The 23,225-nt window shown below is 40.0% G+C and overlaps 1 protein-coding gene across 1 annotated transcript in view; it reads left to right on the top strand.

Annotated features, from left to right (window-relative positions):
• Positions 1–23,225, top strand: part of LOC132405630 (organic cation/carnitine transporter 2-like) — a 106,053-nt gene that overhangs the window by 52,514 nt on the left and 30,314 nt on the right. Inside the window, exons 7-10 of the mRNA XM_059990591.1 lie at positions 679–893; positions 8,595–8,777; positions 10,859–10,994; positions 13,345–14,089. Of these exons, the coding sequence (XP_059846574.1) occupies positions 679–893; positions 8,595–8,777; positions 10,859–10,994; positions 13,345–13,435 (625 nt within the window). The 3' untranslated portion in view covers positions 13,436–14,089. The remainder of the gene's footprint in view (positions 1–678; positions 894–8,594; positions 8,778–10,858; positions 10,995–13,344; positions 14,090–23,225) is intronic.

A 23,225-nucleotide genomic window follows, 5' to 3' on the forward strand; every position in this document is an offset into this window, starting at 1 on the left:
ACACCACTTGTCACCGACCTCCATGCAGAATATGAACCATCTACTGCCACCCTTTGCCTTCTGTGGGGAAACCAATTCTGGATCCACAAAGCAAGGTCTCCTTGGATCCCATGCCTCCTTACCTTTGGACTCCAAGATCTTTCAGACCCACGCTGCCAAGAGTCTTACCATTTATATTATATTCTGTGTTCAAATTGGACCTACCAAAATGGACCACTTCACACTTATCTGGGTTGAAGTCCACCTGCCACTTCTCAGCCCAGTAATATTATAGATATAAATGATGTCAGTAGTAGGGTTAACCCAACAGATTTCAGATTTTTTTAACTCCTTAGTTTCATTTCATCTGATTTGGTTATTGAAATCAATAACTCCTTTTTGTCAGCCCACCTGAAGTTATTAATATCCCCTATAGAGAGTGTATTTTTTGCAGAAATTTAGTAATTCTTTGTCAGGAAAACGGGAAATTACAACATGATAAATTTCAGTACAATTTATTTTACTGTCCAGTTACAAAGCTTCTATTGAGGATAGTGAATGTGACTAAAATAATTCTGCAAAAGCTGCATATCAGAACCTCTCTGGACAACATGAAATCACATTAATGAAATTCTAAAAAATAAAGAAGGAATTACATAAGAATATGCTTTATAAGAGTATTCAAATTTGTTTTTGCAGGATGATTATATCAATTGGATACTATGGCCTGTCATTGAACATACCAAATCTCCATGGTGATGACTATCTCAATTGTTTCCTCTTTGCTGCCTCAGAGATTCCAGCCAACGTAGCAACATGGCTTCTCTTCCAGAAGTTTCCACGCAAGATCAACCTTTCATGCATTCTCTTTCTTGGTGGAAGCATCCTGCTCTTCATTCAGCTCATCCAATCACGTAAATTTTATACTGCTTCTATATTGATCCTATTGTGATATTTGCTAATGAGCATTATAAAGAAGTATCCTGTGATCAGTTAAAATATACAGGAGCTGTATTTCTGAGAAGTTTTGGTATACTGGTACAATATGTCAACAACTCTGAAATTCTTCACATTCTTTCCATCAACGGAGGACACAAGCAATTTCCCAGATGTATGGATAGGCCAGGGACATAAGATATCAGAGGAATTGAGACAGATTGACATTAGGAAAGAAACTGTGATGAGTAGACTGGTAGGACTGAAGGCTAATAAATCCCCGGGTCCAGATGGTCTGCATCCGAGGGTTCTAAAAGGGGTGGCTCAGGAAATTGCGGATGCATTGGTAATCATTTTCCAATGTTCCTTAGATTCAGGATCAGTTCCTGAAGATTGGAGAGTGGCTAATGTTATCCCACTTTTCAAGAAGGGAGGGAAGGAGAAAACGGAGAACTATCACCCTGTTAGCCTAACGTCAGTCGTGGGGAAGATGCTTGAGTCCATTATTAAGGACGAAATAGTGGCACATCTTGATGGCAGAAATAGGATTAGGCCAAGCCAGCATGGATTTACCAAGGGCAGATCATGCTTGACTAATCTGTTGGAGTTTTTTGAGGGTGTAACAAGGATGTTAGACGAGGGTAAGCCAGTGGATGTTGTGTACCTAGATTTTCAGAAGGCATTCGATAAGGTGCCACATAGGAGATTGGTGAGTAAAATCAGAACTCATGGCATTGGGGGCAGGGTTTCAACATGGATAGAAAACTGGTTGGCAGATAGAAAGCAAAGGGTAGCAGTGAATGGGTGTTTCTCGGACTGGCTGGAGGTGACTAGTGGGGTACCACAGGACTCTGTATTGGGACCGCAGCTCTTTACGATTTATGTCAACAATTTAGATGAGGGCATTGAAAACTATATCAGCAAGTTTGCTGACGATACTAAACTGGGTGGCAGTGTGACATGCGAAGAGGACGTTAGGAGAATACAGGGAGACTTGGATAGGCTGGGTGAGTGGGCAGATACTTGGCAGATGTCATTCAATGTGAATAAATGTGAAGTTATCCACTTTGGGAGCAGGAACAAGAGGGCAGAGTATTGCCTGAACGGTGTAGAGTTAGGTAAGGGAGAAATGCAAAGAGACCTAGGAGTCCTAGTTCACCAGTCAATGAAGGTGAATGAGCAAGTGCAACAGGCAGTGAAGAGGGCAAATGGAATGTTGGCCTTTGTTACAAGGGGAATTGAGTACAAGAGCAAGGATGTCCTTTTGCATTTGTACAGGGCCCTGGTGAGACCACACCTGGAATATTGCGTACAGTTTTGGTCTCCAGGTTTAAGGAAGGACATTCTGGCAATTGAGGAAGTGCAGCGTAGATTCTCTAGGTTGATTCCTGGGATGGCAGGGCTGTCTTACGCAGAGAGATTGGAGAGATTGGGCTTGTACACGCTGGAATTGAGGAGATTGAGAGGGGATCTGATTGAAACGTTTAAGATAATTAAAGGATTTGATAGGATTGAGGCAGGAAATATGTTCCAGATGTTGGGAGAGTCCAGTACCAGAGGGCATGGATTGAGAATAAGAGGTCAGTTATTTAAAACAGAGTTGAAGAAGAGCTTCTTCTCCCAGAGAGTTATGGAGGTGTGGAATGCACTGCCTTGGAAGACGGTGGAGGCCAATTCTCTGGATGCTTTCAAGAAGGAGCTAGATAGATATCTGATGGATAGAGGAATCAAGGGATATGGGGACAAGGCAGGGACTAGGTATTGATAGTGAATGATCAGCCATGATCTCAGAATGGCGGTGCAGACTCGAGGGGCCGAATGGTCTACTTCTGCACCTATTGTCTATTGTCTATTGTCTAACTAACTGCACTGATTTTAACAATGAGATGCTTCTGAACTCCTGGGTGCATCACATTCAAAGTGACATCAGTTAATCTGTTTGTATCTTGTAGTTTTTAATATTAATGCACTTTAGTTTTGTTATTTATGTGTGATTCGCTTGTTGATTTTATCCTTACCTTTGTAAGTTATTGTATGTTTTGTGTGTTATGTGCTTTACAACCTGGTTTGAAAAAACATTGTCTCGTTTATATATGTATGTCATTAAATGACAATGAACTTTACTTGATACTTGACAGACCAAATTGTGACTAGTGGAGATGTGCGTGAGAGTCAAAATGAAAGTTGCTGCCCTGCCTATATTTCTATGAATACCTTGAATGAACCGTAAAATTAGTACATTCTTTCAAACTTAAGTCATATGACAATAATTTATTGTTTTTGTTCTGAACTGGTTATCCACACCCTACACTTCTGACAAATACTATACATGCATATAGGTCAGCTAAGGCATGTGTGGACAGCACAGCTATAACTCATTTTGAATCTGGATAATCCACACAGTGATAAATTTACAACTACTGTCTAACATTATATCATTCCTGTATAAATTGATCCACTCAGATCCATCCCCACTCCACTAATTGGCTTATCTTCTGTTGCTGCTTATTAACAGGTAGGTTTACCAATAAACAGGCTTCATTGAATGGTCAATCAGCTGCAGAATCTCATACAACAATACATCAAAAGTCACCTTACATGGTTCAGTTCATTTTTAAAATGCAATAGATTACATTGATTTCTGCTTTGAATAAAATGAATCCATATACACCAACAAAGTAGAAAAAATTATAGATCTGTTACTGTAACTACTCGTAAATTTTATCAAGTTAATTAATTGCTTACTGATATAAATAACCAGTAGCTTTGTATAAACAAAACTTTGAATAATTAATGTTCCTGAAATTCACACTTTAGGTAATGGAGTTCTCCATATATTCTTTTCATAGATCTGGTCTTCAATTTTCATCTAAAACAATATGTTGCATAATTCTAAATATCAGCTTCTAACATGAAAAATAAACGACATAAGCTAACAATTATCTTTCACCACACGGTACTTACAGTTAGATATTGTACTTGTTAAATTGCTGGATACCATGAGCTCCGTCTTAATAAACATCAATTTTCTTTGTTTTACTAGTCTGTCAACATTAGTTCCTCTGCTTTCACACCAAGTTGTATCCAATCTTCCTCTCATATTTCCTTTAGAAAACAGACTTATCCATTGTTGTATCTTGTAAATTAGAATATGCCAAATTAGACATAAAGACCATGAATAGTTGAGGTCCAAGCTGTTGTCACATCTTGCCCACCTGAGAAAGACATTTTATTTTATGAAAAGTCTCCAAAAATCTAAGTGTGTTGCATGCACTGCTTCCTCCTTAGCTATTCCCCAATTACTTTCTCAAAGAGTTACAATAAGTTACAAATATATGTATTAGTCCAAATATAATATCCATTTCAGAGATCCTTGCTATAGATTACAATACTTTCCTTTCTGCTGAAGTTAGGCTTAGGAATTGTATTTTTACGAATACAACTTCCCTTCATTTCTTCATCATTAGACCATTTTGCTCCATAGTATTTTTGGCAGTCTTTTTGTGTCTTTTGTGATGACAGACAAAATATTTATGTAATTTCCCTGCTATTTCCTTACATCTGGAAATTCTCCTGTTTCTTTAAGTAATGGAGCCATATTTACTTTTGCTTGTCCTGCCCATGTTACATATCTATAGCTTTTCTCCCTCTTCACTTCATCAGTGACAGTTAGGCCTTCACCCCAAAGCTCCCGCGCTGGTGTTTATTTAATGAACTTTTCTTCCTTTCTACTTCTTTTCTTCCTTTACAACCTTCTATAAACTATCTTGTTTGACCTTTGGTTTTCCTAATATTATAGAATCATACAGCACAGAAACGGGCTCTTTGACCCATCATGTCCATGCTGACCGTCTAATTATACCAACATCATTTACCAATACTTGCTCTGTATGCATTTGTTTCTATGCACTGACAATTCAAGGGTTGAACTGCCTACTTTTTTGATGTCATGGGAGTATTTATCTCCACTGCCCATGAAGGCATTTTGTACCAGATTTCAACCTCAGATCTCCTTAATGTACTGTACTAAGAAATGCTTTCCAGTCACTGATATTTTATGCCCCCTCATTGTCTCCCTGATTTCTATCTTAATGTAACTCTCTCACTGTATGCTTGTAATGACCTAGCTATTACTGTGAACCCAACCTAACAATAACATAACTCTGCAATGCATGGGGAATAATGATGAGAAGGCTATTCCCAATAAATAAACACATCTGGGGTAAGTTTGATTCAGATAAACTCAACACATAAAAGTTTGAATGTTTCTTTCAGGGAAAATGAGGCTGTTACTTGTATGAACACTGACACGCTCATGCAAATTTATCGTTCACCAGGAAGCAATAATTTATCTCACATCTGTATAAACTTAACTCGAAATTGACAAAATATTTTAAGCTGCTACAAACAAAATAAAGAAAAGGCCCCATTACATAAATATTAGCCTATAGCGAGCACATAATTATTAGATCTTATTGTTGTGTAATCAATTCAGTTTGCTTCACTTCATTTACCCACAGTACCAAACTATTCTGCCTGAAAAGACAGTCCAAGTGAAACATAAATAAATATCTACACAACATCCATGGACAAAGTGCTGAACTTTCTCCAAGGTCATGCGATAACTAGCTAACTGAAAGTTTATCTGCATCTTCTCTGTGAGACCAAAGTGTGCATGAGGATTTTCTGACAGCACTATCTGTCCTCCCAAATGAGTTCAATGCTCTTCTGCTACGCTTGTTGCCTATTTGTATTTTCTTTCTTCTCCTTCTTCCCCCAAAACTCCTACCCTCAATATCTCCGGAATGTTCTGGGGCATCTTACTGACCAACAACACAAATCCTATTGGCTAATTCAACAAGTCCAAGTTATCAATCAACTGAATTACTAAATTGTATAATGTAATTAAAAGGATACATGGCACTTTAAGAAAATCTGCAGAAAAAGTACCCAACAGCATAACTGTGTTAATAAAATAAAGCATTGTCTTAAACCAGGGGATTACTTTAAGCTCTCCCCACATCAACACTTACTCTACTCCTGAAGGAATCACCCCAATATGAGTTCTCAATATTTTTGTGTAGCCTACATCATTCCTTATCATCCAGAGCTCCTTGGATTCACTGTCCATACCTTTCACCCTTTTGGGGATATGATCCTCTTGAACCCTCATTAATTTACTTTTGAATGACTCCCACTTGCCAGTGAAAACTGAACTGCAAACAACTGCTCCAAGTCTACCTTTGCTAGATTTTGTCTTACAATATTGTAATAACGTTTATCAATTTTGATGTTAATTTCCAAACCGTACATATCCATTTCAATAGTTACCTTGAAACCTATAACCTTAAAAACTAGTCACCCTCTCCATTATGCTCAATATCTCTCTCAACAGCTCAGTTTCTGTTTTTTCATCTGCCCCTCTTTGTCAACTTAAAGCTACTTCTTCTCTTCTAAATGTGCTATAAAATATCCTCCACCTCACTCTATTCCTATACTCACTGTCGCGTGTGTTACGAAATTCCCGTAACTGGATCACTTACCAGCAAAGATTGAGAGGTTCATTGAAGTCTGATGGTACTATTTTTAAAAGTCTTTATTTATAAAGGGGCACAAAAATAAGATTAATACAGACATCCAGATAATATACATCGTCAATACTCAATCTAAAAATGCGGGTATAATAATAATCATCAATAAGCAATAGCTCTATCGTTTGTCTAGGGGATATTGTATTGTCCGATGGAAAGATAGAAGTCACTGTCCTTTCATGCTGCAGCTCTTTGGGTTTAAGAGAGACAGTTTTAAACTTGCCCGGGTCTTTTATGAGGCCAATCCGTTAAGTCGGGGGAGTTGGTTCCCCGTTGTTAGTTCCAAGTCGTTTTCCGTGGTACCAGCCACCAGCCCCCAGGCAAGGGAACCGAACGCACATGGCTTCCTTCAAATGGCTTCCCGCTATTACGGGATCGCTAGCATTTCTTCTGGTGTGTCTAAGGGGTTGTTCCTACAGCCCCTCTTTTATTCTGACTCGCAGGGTCATAGATGTCAATCAGGTTGGGGGTGATGCAATCTCTCCCTCAACCAGCCCACTTTGCCCGAGGGCATTCACGTAGCAGAGCATCTCAATCCACAAATCTGTCTCCAAGAGACAATGGCCATGTCCCGTAGCTTTACATCGCTATGGGGGGGGGGGGGGGGAGAAACGTGACATCCTGCACGTCTCCCCCTAGTGTCTTGGGCCCCCCGTTTGACTCAACCCAACAGTGATCTGGCGATTCTTACAAAGGACGGGGCTACGGACGTAACATGTGTCACTAGCAGTAATCCCAAGATTACTACCTTTGAGGTCCTGCTTCTCAACTTCCTTTGTAATTCCCTGTAGTCTGTTTTCAGGACCTCCTCCCTCTTCCTAACTATGTCGTTGGTACCAATATGTACGATGACCTCTGGCTGTTCACCTTCCCACTTCAGGATATCATGGACGCAATCAGAAACATCCCGGACCCTGGTATCTGGGAGGCAAACTACCATCTGTGTTTCTTTCCTGCATCCACAGAATTGCCTGTCTGACTTCCTAACTATAGACTCCCCTATTACTGCTTCCTTCTTCCTTTCCCTACCCTTCTGAGCTTAAGGAGTTGCAGCTCGATGCACCTAGCGTAGATGTGGCCATCCGGGAGACTGGGAGTTTTCCAGACTTACCACATCTGACACCCAGTACAGAACACCAGCCTTACAGACATGCTTACTGGTTCTATTCCTCACAGGTAACTTAGCTTACCTTGACCTGTTATCGCTGAAGCCTGAATGAGCCAAAGCCCTACCACTCTGCCTCAGATCACTCTGTTGATGACCGCTTCGCTAGGCGGTGTCTCCCTTTTATGCCTGAACCTTCCCTGCTATCTAGCTCACGATTGGTGCTCCGGTTACAGCCACTGATAGACCACATACAATGGACAAAGGGTCTCAAAGCTCCCTTTTCAAATAACTGCCACTGAGCTGCGAGAAATCCCTCTTGGTAAAATCTGTTGACACTGCTGTAGGCCACCTACAAAGGGCTGAAATGGTCAACATGAGAGGGCACGGTTTTAAGGTGCGTGGAAGCAGGTACAGAGGAGATGTCAGGGGTAAGTTTTTTACTCAGAGAGTGGTGAGTTCGTGGAATGGGCTGCTGGTGATGGTGGTGAAGGCGGATAGGATAGGGTCTCTTAAGAGACTCCTGGAAAGGTACATGGAGCTTAGAAAAATTGAGGGCTGTGGGTAACTCTAGGTAATATCTAAAGTAAGTGCATGTTCGACACAGTATTGTGGGCTGAAGGGCCTGTATTATGCTGTAGGTTTTCTATGTTTCTAATATGTTTTTGTAGTTAATATTGTTGTGAAGAAATGAGCTGCTGTTGTTTATTGCATTTCACCTATATCAGGCTAAAATGTTTAATAATGATGATTGTATTGCATGCATCTTTAAAACAGGATCTTAGGCACCAGAAACCTACTCTATTCTTTCCATTAAGTTTAGTGCCAGAGGAAAGACACCAGAACTTCTCAATGTTTGCTAACATTGGAACTAACATGTTACTAAGAAAATTAACCCAGTATGTGGACAGATATATACAGACAATCACCTGTAAACAGGAACATTTTCTATCCACTCTACAACTATTTCTGTTTTTTTCTAGATTTTTCAATACTTGTCACAGTGCTGATATTAATTGGAAAATTGGGAAATTCATGTGCTTTTTCCATGGCTTTTGTCTACACCGCTGAACTGTATCCGACCCCACTGAGAAACACAGGTGTTGGAGTGAGTTCAATGGCATCCAGGCTCGGCAGTGTCATTTCACCTTACATTGTTTTGCTTGGTAAGGCAACAATTAATCACCATTATTACAGCAGTATAAAGACAAAACAGAATCAGTCAGAGTCAATGTCAATAAGACCAAGGAACTGAGGGAAATCACAAGTCCACGAGCCAGTACTTCTTGAAGGATCAGAGGTGGAGAGGGTCAGCAACTTTAAATTCCTGGGTGTCATCATCTTAGAGGGCGCGTCCTGGACCTATCAATAAATATAATTACAAATAAAGCAAGACGGAGCCTCAACTTCCTCAGGGGAGATTTGGCATGTCAGCTAAAACCTTGGAAAACTGCTATAGATGTGTGGTGGAAAGTGTGCTGACTGTCTACATTACAGCCTGGTATGGGAACACCAGTGTCCTTCAGCCAAAAATCCTACAAAAGTTTTGGCCCAGTACACCATGGATAAAACCCTCTCAGCCATTGAGCACATCCACATGAAACATTGCCATAGAAAAGCTCACCACCCAGGACTTGCTCTTTTCTCACTGCTGCCATCAGGTAGAAGGTACAAGTGCCTCAGGACTCACACCATCAGTTTTAAGAACAGTCACTACCCCTCAACCATCAGGCTTTTGAACAATAGGGGATAAATCCACTCATTCAATTTCTGGTATTCCCACAACTGATGGTCTCACTTTAAGGACTCTCAATCTTGTTATTTCATGCTTGTTATTTATTGTTATTTATTTATATTTGAATTTGCACAGTTTATTGCTCATTGATCCTGTTTATAGTTACTGCTCTGCAGATTTGCTAAGTATGTTCACAGGAAAATGAATTACAGAGTTATATGGAGTGACATGTATGTACTCTGATAAAAACAATGTTAACTTGATCTTGCAAACACGAGGAAATCTGCAGATGCTGGAAATTCAAACAACACACACAAAATACTGGTGGAACACAGCAGGCCAGGCAGCATCTATAAGGAGAAGCACTGTCGACGTTTCGGGCCGAGACACTTTGTCAGGACTAACTGAAAGGAAATCTAGTAACCTCTTACTATCTCTTACTATCTTTCCTTTCAGTTTGTCCTGACGAAGGGTCTCGGCCCGAAACATCGACAGTGCTTCTCCTTATAGATGCTGCCTGGCCTCCTGTGTTCACCAACATTTTGTGTGTGTTGTTTATATTTAATCTTTGAACATTGTAATTATCATGTATGTAAACATGATGTGACCTACTTGAATATTGAATTTTAGACCCTATAGAGGAAATGCATTATGATTAGGTGGAGATCTGAACTGTTGAGACCATTTTAGAGATTGAAGAATGCAAAGATCCTTTAGTTGTCAGTCAGTACTAGAGTAAGTGCTGAGAAAGAAGTGGTAGATCCTGTGTAGAAGCACCCGCTTTCTTTCAAGTTAAAAACACGCAATGATCATGTATACTAAGGATGCAAGGCATTCTGCTGTAAAAACAAAATATGTCAAATGGTATGTCCATCTCCTAAAGAACCACAATAATAGATCAAGAAAGGCTTTGTCCTTGTACCATTGTAATAATTTTCAAACTATTCACTAACATGATGGTGCAGAGTATTATATTGCATTATTGGAAATTAGAAAGAAATTGCAAATTATTTCCAGTTCCAATTTCAAGCAGATGATTAAAATGAGTTCCCCATATCATCCCTTCAGAAAACATAACATTGCAGCCAAATCAGGAACAGTGGAAGTAAACCAGATTAGAAATGACTTTGAATTCAAACATATAGTGAGGATATATGTGCGTGCATTTGGTCTCTGACACATGAAGTCCCTATGCTTGAAATATTGATTTGCTGAGTTTCAATTTGAAGTTGTGTAGCACTGAGCCTGACACTATGGTAGCTCAGGGCATCGGAGTTCAAAGTTCAGTTCCGGCAACCTCTGTAAGAAAGGTCCTGTGTGCTCATGGGTTTCCTCCAGGTGCTGCAGTCCAAAGACCTAGCAGTTAGTAGGTTAATTGGTCATTTATATTGTCCCGACATTAGGCCACAGTAAAATAAGTGAGAAAGAGGATGGCACAGCTCATTGGGCTGGAAGGGGCTCTTTCATATTGTATCTGTAATAAATAAAGTAAAATATATTTTATTTTGTCAGATACTTATCAGGAGAATCTGTCACTGATTGTGATGGGAGTGCTGACAATGACTGCAGCAATTGTGGTTTTGTTTCTGCCAGAAACATTTAATGTTCCTCTCCCAGATACGATTGACCAAATGCAGAAAGTCTATTGGTAAGTATATGTAGTCCTAATGATTTAATCTTTTTAAATAAATAATCTTCAGCCCTAAATAAAAGTGGCTTTAATGTAGAAAATGCCTCAGGTTTGTTTATAGAGAAAATTAAGGGGTAGAATTCATTTTTTGATAAGCAGTCATGGAAAACCTGGGGGGTGAGTTGAGTATAAAATATATTGCTTCCAGAATTTTATGTTTCTGATCTGTAGAGTTCAGTGGTGATACGATAGCACTGCTAATAGAGCTGACACTTTCCTGCTCTAATGATCTGGATTTGATCCTCACTCTGATTCTGATTGTGTGGTGTTTGCAAGTGCTATCAATGGCCTCATTGGGTTTCTCCCAGAACCCAAATATGTGGGCTGGTAGGTTTGTTAGCTACTATAAATTGCTGGTAGTATGTTTGTGAGTGGTGGACTCCATTCCTTCAGATGAAGGTAAAGTGTTCCTGAATGTTCAGTATGGATGCCAGAATAGACAACAAATTAACAGAAGTAGACTTTCATATCACTATTGTTAGTGACTTTGATAACAACTTGTAGGAAGTGGAGTTGCAGATTTTCCTGTATAATTTAATGGTCACAGATTTGATGCAATAGCCTATGTCAGTGAAGAGAGCACACAATGCAGGTATTGTACTCTATAGCCACAGTGTGATGATGGTGGAGATGATGAATGAATGGAGCAGTAGATAGGGTGCCAGTCATGCAGGCTAGCTATTCCTTGCAACAGCATGAGTATTTTCAATGTTGAAGAAGTTGCAATCATCTGGGCAAGCATTGAATAGTGTTTACGTAAACGTTGAGGCGATGTTCTGAAGTGCCAGTGAATGTGAAGTATACATGTTTTTTTTAACCCGCTCTTGTTGGAGATGAGAATTGCATAGCATGAAATCTACTTGCCACATTGTGGTAAACTATGTATACCTGTCTGGACTCGCCCCTCTGCTGACTGCTCCTGTGGCTCCTCCCACAGACCCCTGTATAAAGGCGATTGGAGGCACTGCTCCTCCCTCAGTCTCCGAGATGCCGTGCTCCCTTTTGCTGCTAATAAAAGCCTATCATTCACCTCCCATCTCCGAGAGTTATTGATGGTGCATCACACATGTCATCCCATACCTAAATGTTGGCTTGACCTTACCATAACAGGGATGTACTGTTTTAATTCTAAGTTATAAACTGTGCAATCATCAGTAAATATCTTGAGTTATAACCCAGTGACATTGTCATTCATAGAGATGTTGAAGATCATGGTTACTGGGATAGAGCCTCAGGGAATTTGGCAGTGATTTGATTTACTACATTGATTTTATCTCATAAGGTGAGAACCTAAGTGTGATGGTCAGTTAAGACAAAGAGTAATATCCAACTGCAAGGAATATGTCAAAATGGAATTATGTGGAAAAAGTAGCTACTGTGAAGGTTTGGATTCATTTTAGATTTTGGTGTTATGTTTGATGCAGATAGATAAACAGGGACTGAACAAGGTCATTAAATCAATTTAGAAAATTCTGGTTAAGAAAATAAACAAAGAAGGGTTAAAATACACAAATAACTATTTTTGCTGAAACAAAACATTTATAATAAATACAAGGCTGTTCCAAGGATTAGTACACGGATGTTCCAAGATTGAGGCAGCAATACATGGAATAGCTGAACCTGTAAAAGATGGAACAGGGCTATTACTAAAACATAATGAGTATTATTGAAATGACAAAAGATGTTAACTACCTTGTAAGCTCAAAGAAAAGGCATATTGCAGTGTTGAGACAAGGGAGAGAGAACCTGTAAGAGTGATGGAAACAAATTCAATCAGAGCTTTCTCAAGTACTGAGTTGCAGAGCTACAGGAAAGAGGAGGTGAATGGGTCTCACTGGATTGTATTAGAAAGACCAGCTTGGAATCATTTGGTGGAATGACTTTTTATGACCCTTTAATTTTACTTGGTTAAAGAAACTGAAAATAATGAAAATCTGTGGTTGAATTATATCAGTAAAAATTAAGCTTCATGGGCATTTGCTTACCAGTTTTAAATGGTATAACTACACCCTACCAGAAAACTGTACCAGATTGTCTCATTACAGTACTTAAGTGTTTTCATGATTTGACTCTTGAATGTATGACAAGGCTTGGTAAACTCTGTATAGTTAACCTACGTGCTAGTGAAGGGTAACATAATAATGCATTGTTGAATTTCCACATCCCGCATTTATAATGCCTGGTACTAGATTTTGTTGAATTAAAACTAACCTTATTTGAAATAATTGACTAGATATTGCCAGTATAACAAGGGAAAGTTTCGGTTCAAGTCCATTCTTCATGACAATTCGTTTTTATACAAATACAGGTTCAAAGATACGGGACATGCTCATTCTGATTTGAGCAAAAATGAAACAACAGGAAAAAATAAGGTGATTATTCTTGAAGAAGCAGCTTGACACAGATTTTCAACAGCAGGCAAATAGCTGAAGATTTCACCACAAATTGTTTAAAGTTCAAAGTAAATATTGGTCACCATATACAATACAGCTCTGAGATTCATTTTCTTGTGGGTATGAACAGCAAATACAAGAAACCAAACAGAATAGACAATCAATGTGCAATATATAACAAACTGTACAAAGACAAAAAAGAAATAATAAATAAACAATAAGTATCGTGAAAATAAATTGTAGACTCCTTGAAAATGAGTCCTTATGCTGTGGGAACAGTTCAGTGATGGGGAAAATGAAGCTGGTTGAAATTATCCCATCTGGTTCAAGAGCCTGATCGCTGTGCAGCAAATAACCGTTCCTGAACCTGGCGGTGTGAGTCCTCAGGCTCTTGTACATTTCTCCTGATGGCAGCAATGAGAAGAGAGCATGACCCATATGATGGGGACCTGATGGATACTGCTTTCCTGCGACAGCACTCTGTGTAGATGAACTCAGTTGGATTATAGATTGGCAGATTCTTCTGCAAAACAGTGAAAGTGTGAAAAATGGGAGTCCACTCTAAAGAGCTCAGATAATCTGCTTGGAACAGGATTTGGTGATTCTTACGAAGTTTTAACAAACAAATTTTCTGAACCTTTTTTTTTCTCCAAGGCACTGGTAAGAAAAAGATTTTAAATGTATTGGCTTCTTTAGATCAGATTACCTTATAATCTCTGGGTATTTTCCTCTTCATAGAGCAATTTATTAAATGCAGAGAAACAAACTACATCATCTACCCAATAGAGTGGTTTCCTTTGGTAATGTTATCTGCTATCAACTCCTGCTTCTACTATAATCCTCCAGCTTTGATCCAAACTTCCACTTTCAACTCCAGTACAAATCAGTATATTAGTATAACAATCACCAAGAATAGCATACTTCTTTCCGTGAAAAATATAAAGCAATCAACAGTGAAATAATTTGTTAGTTTCATTTGGTAGGCATTCCTTGCATTTCAAGACTGTTTAATTACCTAAATACTGGACTAGGATTTTAAAAAATGCCCAAGGCCTTGGATGTACACAGAAAACTTAGCTCCTTACTTATATCCTTAAAGGAGAAGAACTTTCAGCCTGTTTAAGCCTCTTTCACCCTTCAGTTAAAGCTTTGCTGACCTGCACTTTACTGGAAAGCTGGTTGTCAGTGGAATAGCACAGGATCAGTATTCAGTTCTTTCCAATTGTAATTTAAGTCTGATTGCTTTACTAACCACGAAGAGTTTGCAGGAATTTTGTTTAAAGCTGCTTTTGATTGTCTAGAGGAAAGGTTTGCTCAGAAATGGGTAACAAACCCTGTGTTGGGAGAACAGTTAGTGAATAATGCTCACAAATCCTTAACATTTAAAATAAGTATGGACCTAGCGGGAGAGTATTAAGCTGGTGAAAGGCAAGTAAGATTAAAAAGAATCCCATGGAATTCTATACATCAAGACCAGGAGGATAATTAGGGTGCAGGATAATAAAGAGGATAATTATCCACTTAAGGATAAAGAAGAGAACATGTACTTGGAGGTGGAGGATATGGTTGAGATCCTAAATAAGTATTTCACATCAATATTTACCAAAGAGAAAGATGTGGAGGATAGTGGTATCAGTGTGGAACATGCTAATATGCTGGGGCATTTCAAGATAAGGAAGGAGTAGTGTTGAGTCTCTTAAAGAACATTAAGGTGGATAATGCCCAATGGGATATATCCCAGGCTATTGAGAGAGCCAAGAAGTAAGACTGCTGGGGCCTTGGCGGATATCTTCATGTCCTCACTAGCCATAGGTAATGTCTCAGAAGACTAGCATGTAGTTGATGTTGTTCCATTCTTCAAGAAGGAAGATAAGGATAATGCTAGAAGCTTAACATGCTGAGTCTCATGTCAGTGGTTGGAAATCTACTGGAGAGGATTCTTATGGAAAGGATTTATGAGTATTTTGAAAACAATGGCCTAATTTACGACAGTCAGTTTGGCTTTCTGTAGGGCTTGTTATGTCTTAGCAAATTAATTGAGTTTTTCAAGGAAGTGACAAATGTAACTGGACCTGGTTGAAAAGATACGTGGGTAGGTTAGTGAGTGTGCTGGCAATAAAAAAAACTATTCATGTTGTGGATAGAATAAAACATGGGCAAAGGTTTTTGTGGAATATAGATCTGTTGCAGATATGGACAAAGAAATGGCAGATGTAATTTAACCCAGTAAAATGTGAGGTTTTGATCAAATATAGAGGGACAATGCATTGTAAATGGCAAGACCTTTGGCAGCGTTGATGTGCAGAGGGAACTTGGGGTCCATGTCCATAGCTCTCTTAAAGTTGTAATTCAGATTGATAATTTGGTAAAGAAGGCATGTTGCCATTATTAATCGGAATTGAGTTCAAAAGTTAGGAACTTGCAGCTTTGTAAAACTCTACTTAGGGCACATTTGACATTTTGTATTCAGTTCTGTTTACCACACTATAGGAAGGATGTGAAGGCTTTGGAGAGGATGCAAAAGAGGATTAGAACCATAGAACATTACAGCACAGAAACAGGCCTTTTGGCCCTTCTTGGCTGTGCCAAACCATTTTTCTGCCTAGTCTCACTGACCTGCACCTAGACCATATCCCTCCATACCCCTCTCATCCATGTACCTGTCCACATTTTTCTTAAATGTTAAAAGTGAGCCTGCATTCACCACTTCAACTGGCAGTTCATTCCACACTCCCACCACTCTCTGTGTGAAGAAGCTCCCCCAATGTTCCCTTTAAACTTTTCCCTTTTTGCCCTTAACCCATGTCCTCTGTTTTTTTTTTCCTCTCCTAGCCTCAATGGAAAAAGCCTGCTTGCATTCACTCTATCTATACCCATCATAATTTTATACACCTTTATCTAATCTCCCCTCATCCTCCTACACCAGGAATAAAGTCCTAACCTATTCAACCTTTCTCTGTAACTCAGTTTCTCAAGTCCTGGCAACATCCTTGTAAACCTTCTCTGCACTCTTTCAACCTTATTAATATCCTTCCTGTAATTCGGTGACCAAAACTGCACACAATACTCCAAACTCGGCGTCACCAATGTCTTATACAACCTCACCATAACATTCCAATACTCAATACTTCTTATATTCAATACTCTGAGTTATAAAGTCCAATGTACCAAAAGCTGTTTTTACTACCCTGTCTACCTGTGACGCCACTTTTAGGGAATTATGTATCTGTATTCCCAGATCCCTCTGTCCTACTGTGCACTCCTCAGTATCCTACCATTTACTTTGTATGTTCTACCTTGGTCTGTCCTTCTAAAATACAATACCTCACTCTTGTCTGCATTTGTCAGCCCATTTTTCCAGCTGGTTCAAATTCCTCTGCAAGCTTTGAAAACATTCCTCACTCTCCACTACACCTCCAATCTTTATGTCATCAGCAAATTTGCTGATCCAATTTACCACATTATCATCCAGATCATTGATATAGATGACAAATAACAATGAACCCAGCACTGATCCCTGTGGCACACCACTAGTCACAGGCCTCCACCCAGAGAAGCAATCCTCCACTACCACTCTCTGACTTTTCCCATTGAGCCAATGTCTAATCCAGTTTACTACCTCACCATGTATAACTAGCGACTGAATCTTCCTAGCTAACTTCCCATGCGGGACTTTGTCAAAGGCCTTACTGAAGTCCATGTACACAACATCCACTGCCTTCCTTTCATCCACTTTCCTGGTAACCTCCTCGAAAAACTCTAACAGATTGGTTAAACATGACCTACCACACACAAAGCCATGTCGACTCTCCCTAATAAGTCCCTGTCTATCCAAATTCTTGTAGATCCTATCGCTTAGTACTCTTTCCAATAATTTACCTACTACTGACATCAAACTTAACAGCCTATAATTTCCTAAATTACTTTGAGAGCCTTTCTTAAACAATGGAACAACATGAGCTATTCTCCAATCCTCCGGCACCTGACCTGTGGATACCGACATTTTAAATATATCTGCCTGGGCCCCTACAATTTCAACACAGGTCTCCTTCAAGGTCCAAGCGAATACTCTGTCAGATCCTGGGGATTTATCTACTCTGATTTGTCTCAAGAAGCAAGCACCTCCTCCTCTTTAATCTATATAGGTTCCATGACCTAACTTCTTGTTTGCCTTATTTCCATAGGCACCTTGCCAGTCTCCTTAGTAAACACAGATTCAAAAAAACCCATTTAAGATCTCCCCCATTTCTTTTGGTTCCATACATAGTGGACCACTCTGATCTTCAAGAGGACCAATTTTATCCCTTACTATCCTTTTGCTCTTAATATACCTGTAGAAGCTCTTAGGATTATCCTTCACCCTGACTGCCAAAGCAACCTCATGTCTTCTTTTAGCCCTCCTGATTTCTTTCTTAAATATTTTCTTGTACTTTTTATACTCTTCAAGCACTTTATTTGCTTCTTGTTGCCTATACCTGTCATACATCTCTCTCTTCTTCTTAATCAGATTTCCAATCAGATTCCCTCGAAAACCAAGGTTCCTTATTCTTATTCATTTTGCCTTTAATCCTGACAGGAACACACAAGCTCTGCACTCTCAGAATTTCTCCTTTGAAGGCCTCCCATTTACCAATCATATTTCTTCATTTCCTTCCTCATTTCTTCAAATTTGGCCTTTTTCCAGTTTAGTACCTCAACCCAAGGACCAGATCTATCTTTATCCATGACCAAGTTGAAACTAATGGCATTATGAGCACTAGGCCCAAAGTGTTCCCCTACACACACTTCTGCCACTTGTCCTAACTCATTTCCTAATAGGAGATCAAATACTACATCCTCTCTAGTTGGTACCTCTATATATCGATTTAGAAAACTTTCCTGAACACACTTTACAAACTCTAACCCGTTTAGACCTTTAACAGTATGGGAGTCCCAATCAATATGTGAAAAATTAAAATCCCCTACTATCATAACTTTATATTTCCTGCAGTTGTCTGCTGTCTCGCTGCAGATTTGCTCCTCCAGTTCCCGCTGACTATTGGGTGGTCTATAATACAACCCTACTAATGTGGTCATACCTTTCCTGTTTCACAGCTCCACCCATATGGCTTGGTAGACAAGCCCTCTAATCTGTCCTGCCTGAACACTGCTGTAACGTTTTCCCTGACTAGCAATGCCACCCCCCACCCCTGCCACCCTTCATCCCTCTGCCTCTATCAAGTCTAAAACATTGGAACCCTGGAACATTGAGCTGCCAGTTCTGCCCCTCCTGTAGCCAAGTTTCACTAATGGCTACATTGTCATAATTCCATGTGTCAATCCAGGCCCTCAGCTCGTCAGCCTTCCCCACAGTACTCCTTGCATTGAAATAGACACACCTCAGAAGATTATTACCACCACACACAACCCTTCTATTTCTGACTTTGCATGAACTTTTAATATCATTTATTTTCACCCCTGCTCCACTATCTGCTCTGGCACTCTGGTTCCCAATCCCCTGCAAATCTAGTTTAAACCCTCCCCAAGAGCACTAACAAAGCTCCCCGCAAGGATTTTGGTCCCCTTGTAGTTCAGGTGTAACCTGTCTCTCTTGTACAGGTCCCACCTGCCCCAGAAGAGGTCTCAGTGATCCAAAAATCTGAAACCCTGCCCCCTACACCAGTTCTTCAGCCACATGTTCATCCTCCAGAGCATCCTACACTTACCCTCACTGGCATGTGGCACAGGTAGCAATCCTGAGATTACTACCCTCAAAGTCCTGCTTTTTAACTTCCTACCAAGCTCTCTATTCTCACTCTTCAGGACCTCCTCACTCTTTCTTCCTACGTCACTGGTACCGATGTGTAACATGACATCTGGCTGCTCACCTTCCCACTTCAGAATGCTGTGCACACGATCAGAGACCTCTCTGACCCTGGCACCCAGGAGGCAACAAACCATATGGGAGTCTCTGTCATGACCACAGAACCTCCTGTCTGAACCTCTAACTATCGAATCCCCTATCACTACAGCTCTCCTCTCCTTTTAAGTCCTCCTGCGCGAGAGCCAACAGCTGCCCGTCTAAGTTTTTCTAGTCTGTAACTGAACAAACTGTCTTTCACAGTGAGATTCGACACCAAACATATCGCTTGTTTACAGTGAGTGTGTCCTGTGCATGCGCAGTAGGAGGAGATTCGCCGAAATATCCATTTCGATGTGGACAATTTTTTTAAAACACAATAACTTCCACCACTTTTACTTGCTCTACCTCACTTTTGGATTGCTTCTCATCTTGTATCCCCTCCTTAACCACCAAACATCACTGTGCAGTTTTGCTCATAACCCTAGAAGCAGTAAATTGTGGTTATGGAAAGGCCCTCCACATTAACTAAGATTCCTGGCCAGTGCTGCTGTTGCCAATGGCTTTATTTCTTCATTCCTCTATCGGAATCAGAAACCCAGACATTACATCAGATTGTTGGAGTTATTGATAGTGTGGATGGTGGGCTTAAGCTGCAGAGAGATAGCAATGTGTTGGTGAACTGGGCTAAATATGGCCAATGGTGCTTTATCGAGCCAAATGTGAGATAAAACACCATCACATATATACAAGGATCGGTGCTGGGTCTGTTGTTGTTTGTCATCTCTATCAATGATCTGCATGATAATGTGGTAAAATGGATCAGCAAATTTGCAGGTGACACCTAGATGAGAGGTGTAGAGGAGAGCAAGAAGAATATCAAAGTTTGCAGTTTGATATGGACCAGTTGGAAAAATGGGCTGAAAAACGGCAGATGGAATTTAATGCAGACCAGTGTGAGGTGTTGCCCTTTGGGAGGACCACCCATGGTACGTCTTACATGATGAGCGATGAGGTACTGAGGAGGGGTAGACAGAGGGATCTGGGAAGACAAATCCATAATTCCTTGAAAGTAATGTCAGAGGTAGGTAAGGTCATAAAGAAAGCTCTTAGGACATTGGCCTTCATAAAGCATGTGTTGAGTATAGGAGTTAGGATGTTATGCTGATATTGTATAAGACGTTGGTGGGGCCTAATTTGGAGTATTTTGTTTAGTTTTGGTCACCCACCTGCAGGAAAGGTATAAATATGTTTGAAAGCGTGCAGAGAAAATTTACAAGGATGTTGCCAGGACTTGAGGACCTGAGTAATTGGGAAAGGTTGAATAGCTAGGGCTTTCTTTGCTAGAAAACAGATGACTGGGGGGGGATATTTGTTTCAGGTATGCAAAATTATGAGGAGTATAGATAGGGTAAATGCAAGCAGGCTTTTTCCACTGAGCAATGCACACAAAATGCTGGAGGAACTCAGCAGGCTAGGCAGCATCTACGGAAAAGAGTAAGGTGGGTGTCTCAGCCTGAAATGTCCTCTGTCTATAGATGCTGCCTGGCCTGCTGAGTTCCTCCAGCATCTTGTGTGCGCTGCTTGGATTTCCAGCATCTGCAGATTTTCTCTTGTTTTTCCACTGAGGTTGGGTGAGACTACGGGTTAAGAGTGAAAGGTGAAATGGTGAAACGTTTAAAGGAAACATGAATGGGAACTTCTGCACTCGGAGGATCACAAAAGTGTGGAAAGTACTACCAGTGCAAGTAGTGGATGCAGGTTTATTCCAACATTTAAGAAAAATTTGGATAGGTACATGGTCCAGGTGCAGGTTGATGGGATTAATGTTTCAGTACAGACTAGATTGGCCAAATGGCCTGTTTCTGTGCTATAGTGTTATATGACTCGATAGTGCCTTTTCAGAGTACCAGTGAAGTTGGGACATACACTATGAATTAATGTGTGCTCAGGAAGTATTGAGGAACAGACAGACCTTAGAGTACAAATCCGTTGATCCTTGAAGATGACAATGCAGGTATGTAATATGGCTAGGAAGGCATATGAACTATTGGCCTTCATTAGCTGTGACAATAAACACAGAGAGGTTATGCTCCAACTTTATGAAATCTTGATCAGACTTCATTTGGAGTGCTGCATACATTTCTTGTTACTTTACTTTACTTTATTTATTGTCACCAAACAATTAAGACTAGAGTGTACAATCACCACAGTGATATTTGATTCTGCGCTTTGTGCTCCCTGAAGTACAAATCCAAGTAAATATAATAAAAAATTTAAATTATAAATCATAATTAGAAAGTAGAAAAGGGAAAGTAAGGTAGTGCAAGTTAGGTCCGGATATTTGGAAGGTAGATCCGGGTCAGGATCCATTTAGCAGTCTTATCACAGTTGAAAAGAAGCTGTTCCCGAATCTGGCCGTACGAATCTTCATGCTCCTGAACCTTCTCCTGGAGGGAAGAGGGACAAAAAGTGTGTTGGCTGGGTGGGTCATGTCTTTGATTATTCTGGCAGTACTGCTCTGACAGCGTGCGGTGTAAAGTGAGTCCAAGGATGGAAGATTGGTTTGTGTGATGTGCTGGGCTATGTTCACGACCTTCTGCAGCTTCTTCCGGTCTTGGACAGGACAACTTCCATACCAGGTTGTGATGCACCCTAGAAGAATGGTTTCTACAGTGCATCTATAAAAATTAGTGAGGATCTTAGGGGGCAGGCCAAATTTCTTCAGCCTTCTCAGGAAGTAAAGGTGCTAGTGGGCCTTCTTGCCAGTGGACTCTGCTTGTTTAGACCAAGTCAGGTCATTTGTGATATTCACACTGAGGAACTTAAAGCTCATTATTGCAAGTTATAGGAAGGATATGATAGTGCTATAGAAGGCACAAAGGAAATTTACTTGAATGTTGCCAGAGATGGAGCAATTCAGTGTGAAGAGACAGCAAAAGCTAAGTCTGATCTTCCTGGAGTGGAGGAGGTTAAGAGGGGATATGATTGTGATATATAACATTATGAAAATTACAGATGGAGAAAAAACCAAAACTATTCTCTGTATCCGAGGCAGATAAAACTAGAGGACATAGATTTAGGGTAATGAGGAAGAGATTTAGAGGTGTTATGGTATCTTCTTCAACCGGAATGGTAGGCACCTGGAGTGCACTGTCAGAGTGGTTGAAGCTGGGTTGCAGATGATATTTAGCAAGATCAACTCTTGAATTACTGAAACATAGAAGGACATGGACAGAGTGCAGGTAGATGGGATTAATACAGAAGGGTGCCAACTGGTTGGGATGAATGTCGGGCCTGTTTCCAAAGAACATGATACTATGAATCTACAGCTGATAGAAAAACATTCTAATGACTGGAATCCTACCTCACGTAAAAGGAAAAAGATGGGATATCATTGAACATCAATTACTACTGAAGATGTTTGGATCTATGAGTCTGCCTCAGGACATTGCTATAGTTGTTTATTTGGGCAGAGAAATAGGCCCAAACATCTTCAGCTGTTTCATCAATCAATGTCAGCCTTTTCTTCAAAGGGTCCAATGTTTCCATGTAAGTGATTAGTCACTGCTCACAGAATATTCAGATTCTTTTGTGTTCTTTGGAATCACAATATTTACTGTATATGTCTGATCAGTTGATGACTCATTTTTATTTGCAAACCCTCAGCTATATTCAAGTACAAACTAATAAAAGAAATATTTGAATCAGAAACATACCAATATCTATTTCCAACACATTTACTCTTAATATTTCCTTCTCAACATCTTCAGAGTCAAATTGTGTGGGTGAGGTGTGTGAAAGGGATCAATGATGACTAGAAATTCAGCTGATCAATCATCTAAATAGGATGGCTACAAGAGCAGGCTGGATAGTTAGTACTTCCCTGTGAAGCCATTTCCTACATCCAAAAAGTATAATTCAAAAGAATGATGGCCTATTCTCCACTTGCCTGGA

This window comes from Hypanus sabinus, chromosome 15 (genome assembly GCF_030144855.1).
Source record: "Hypanus sabinus isolate sHypSab1 chromosome 15, sHypSab1.hap1, whole genome shotgun sequence".
NCBI lineage: Eukaryota > Metazoa > Chordata > Chondrichthyes > Myliobatiformes > Dasyatidae > Hypanus > Hypanus sabinus.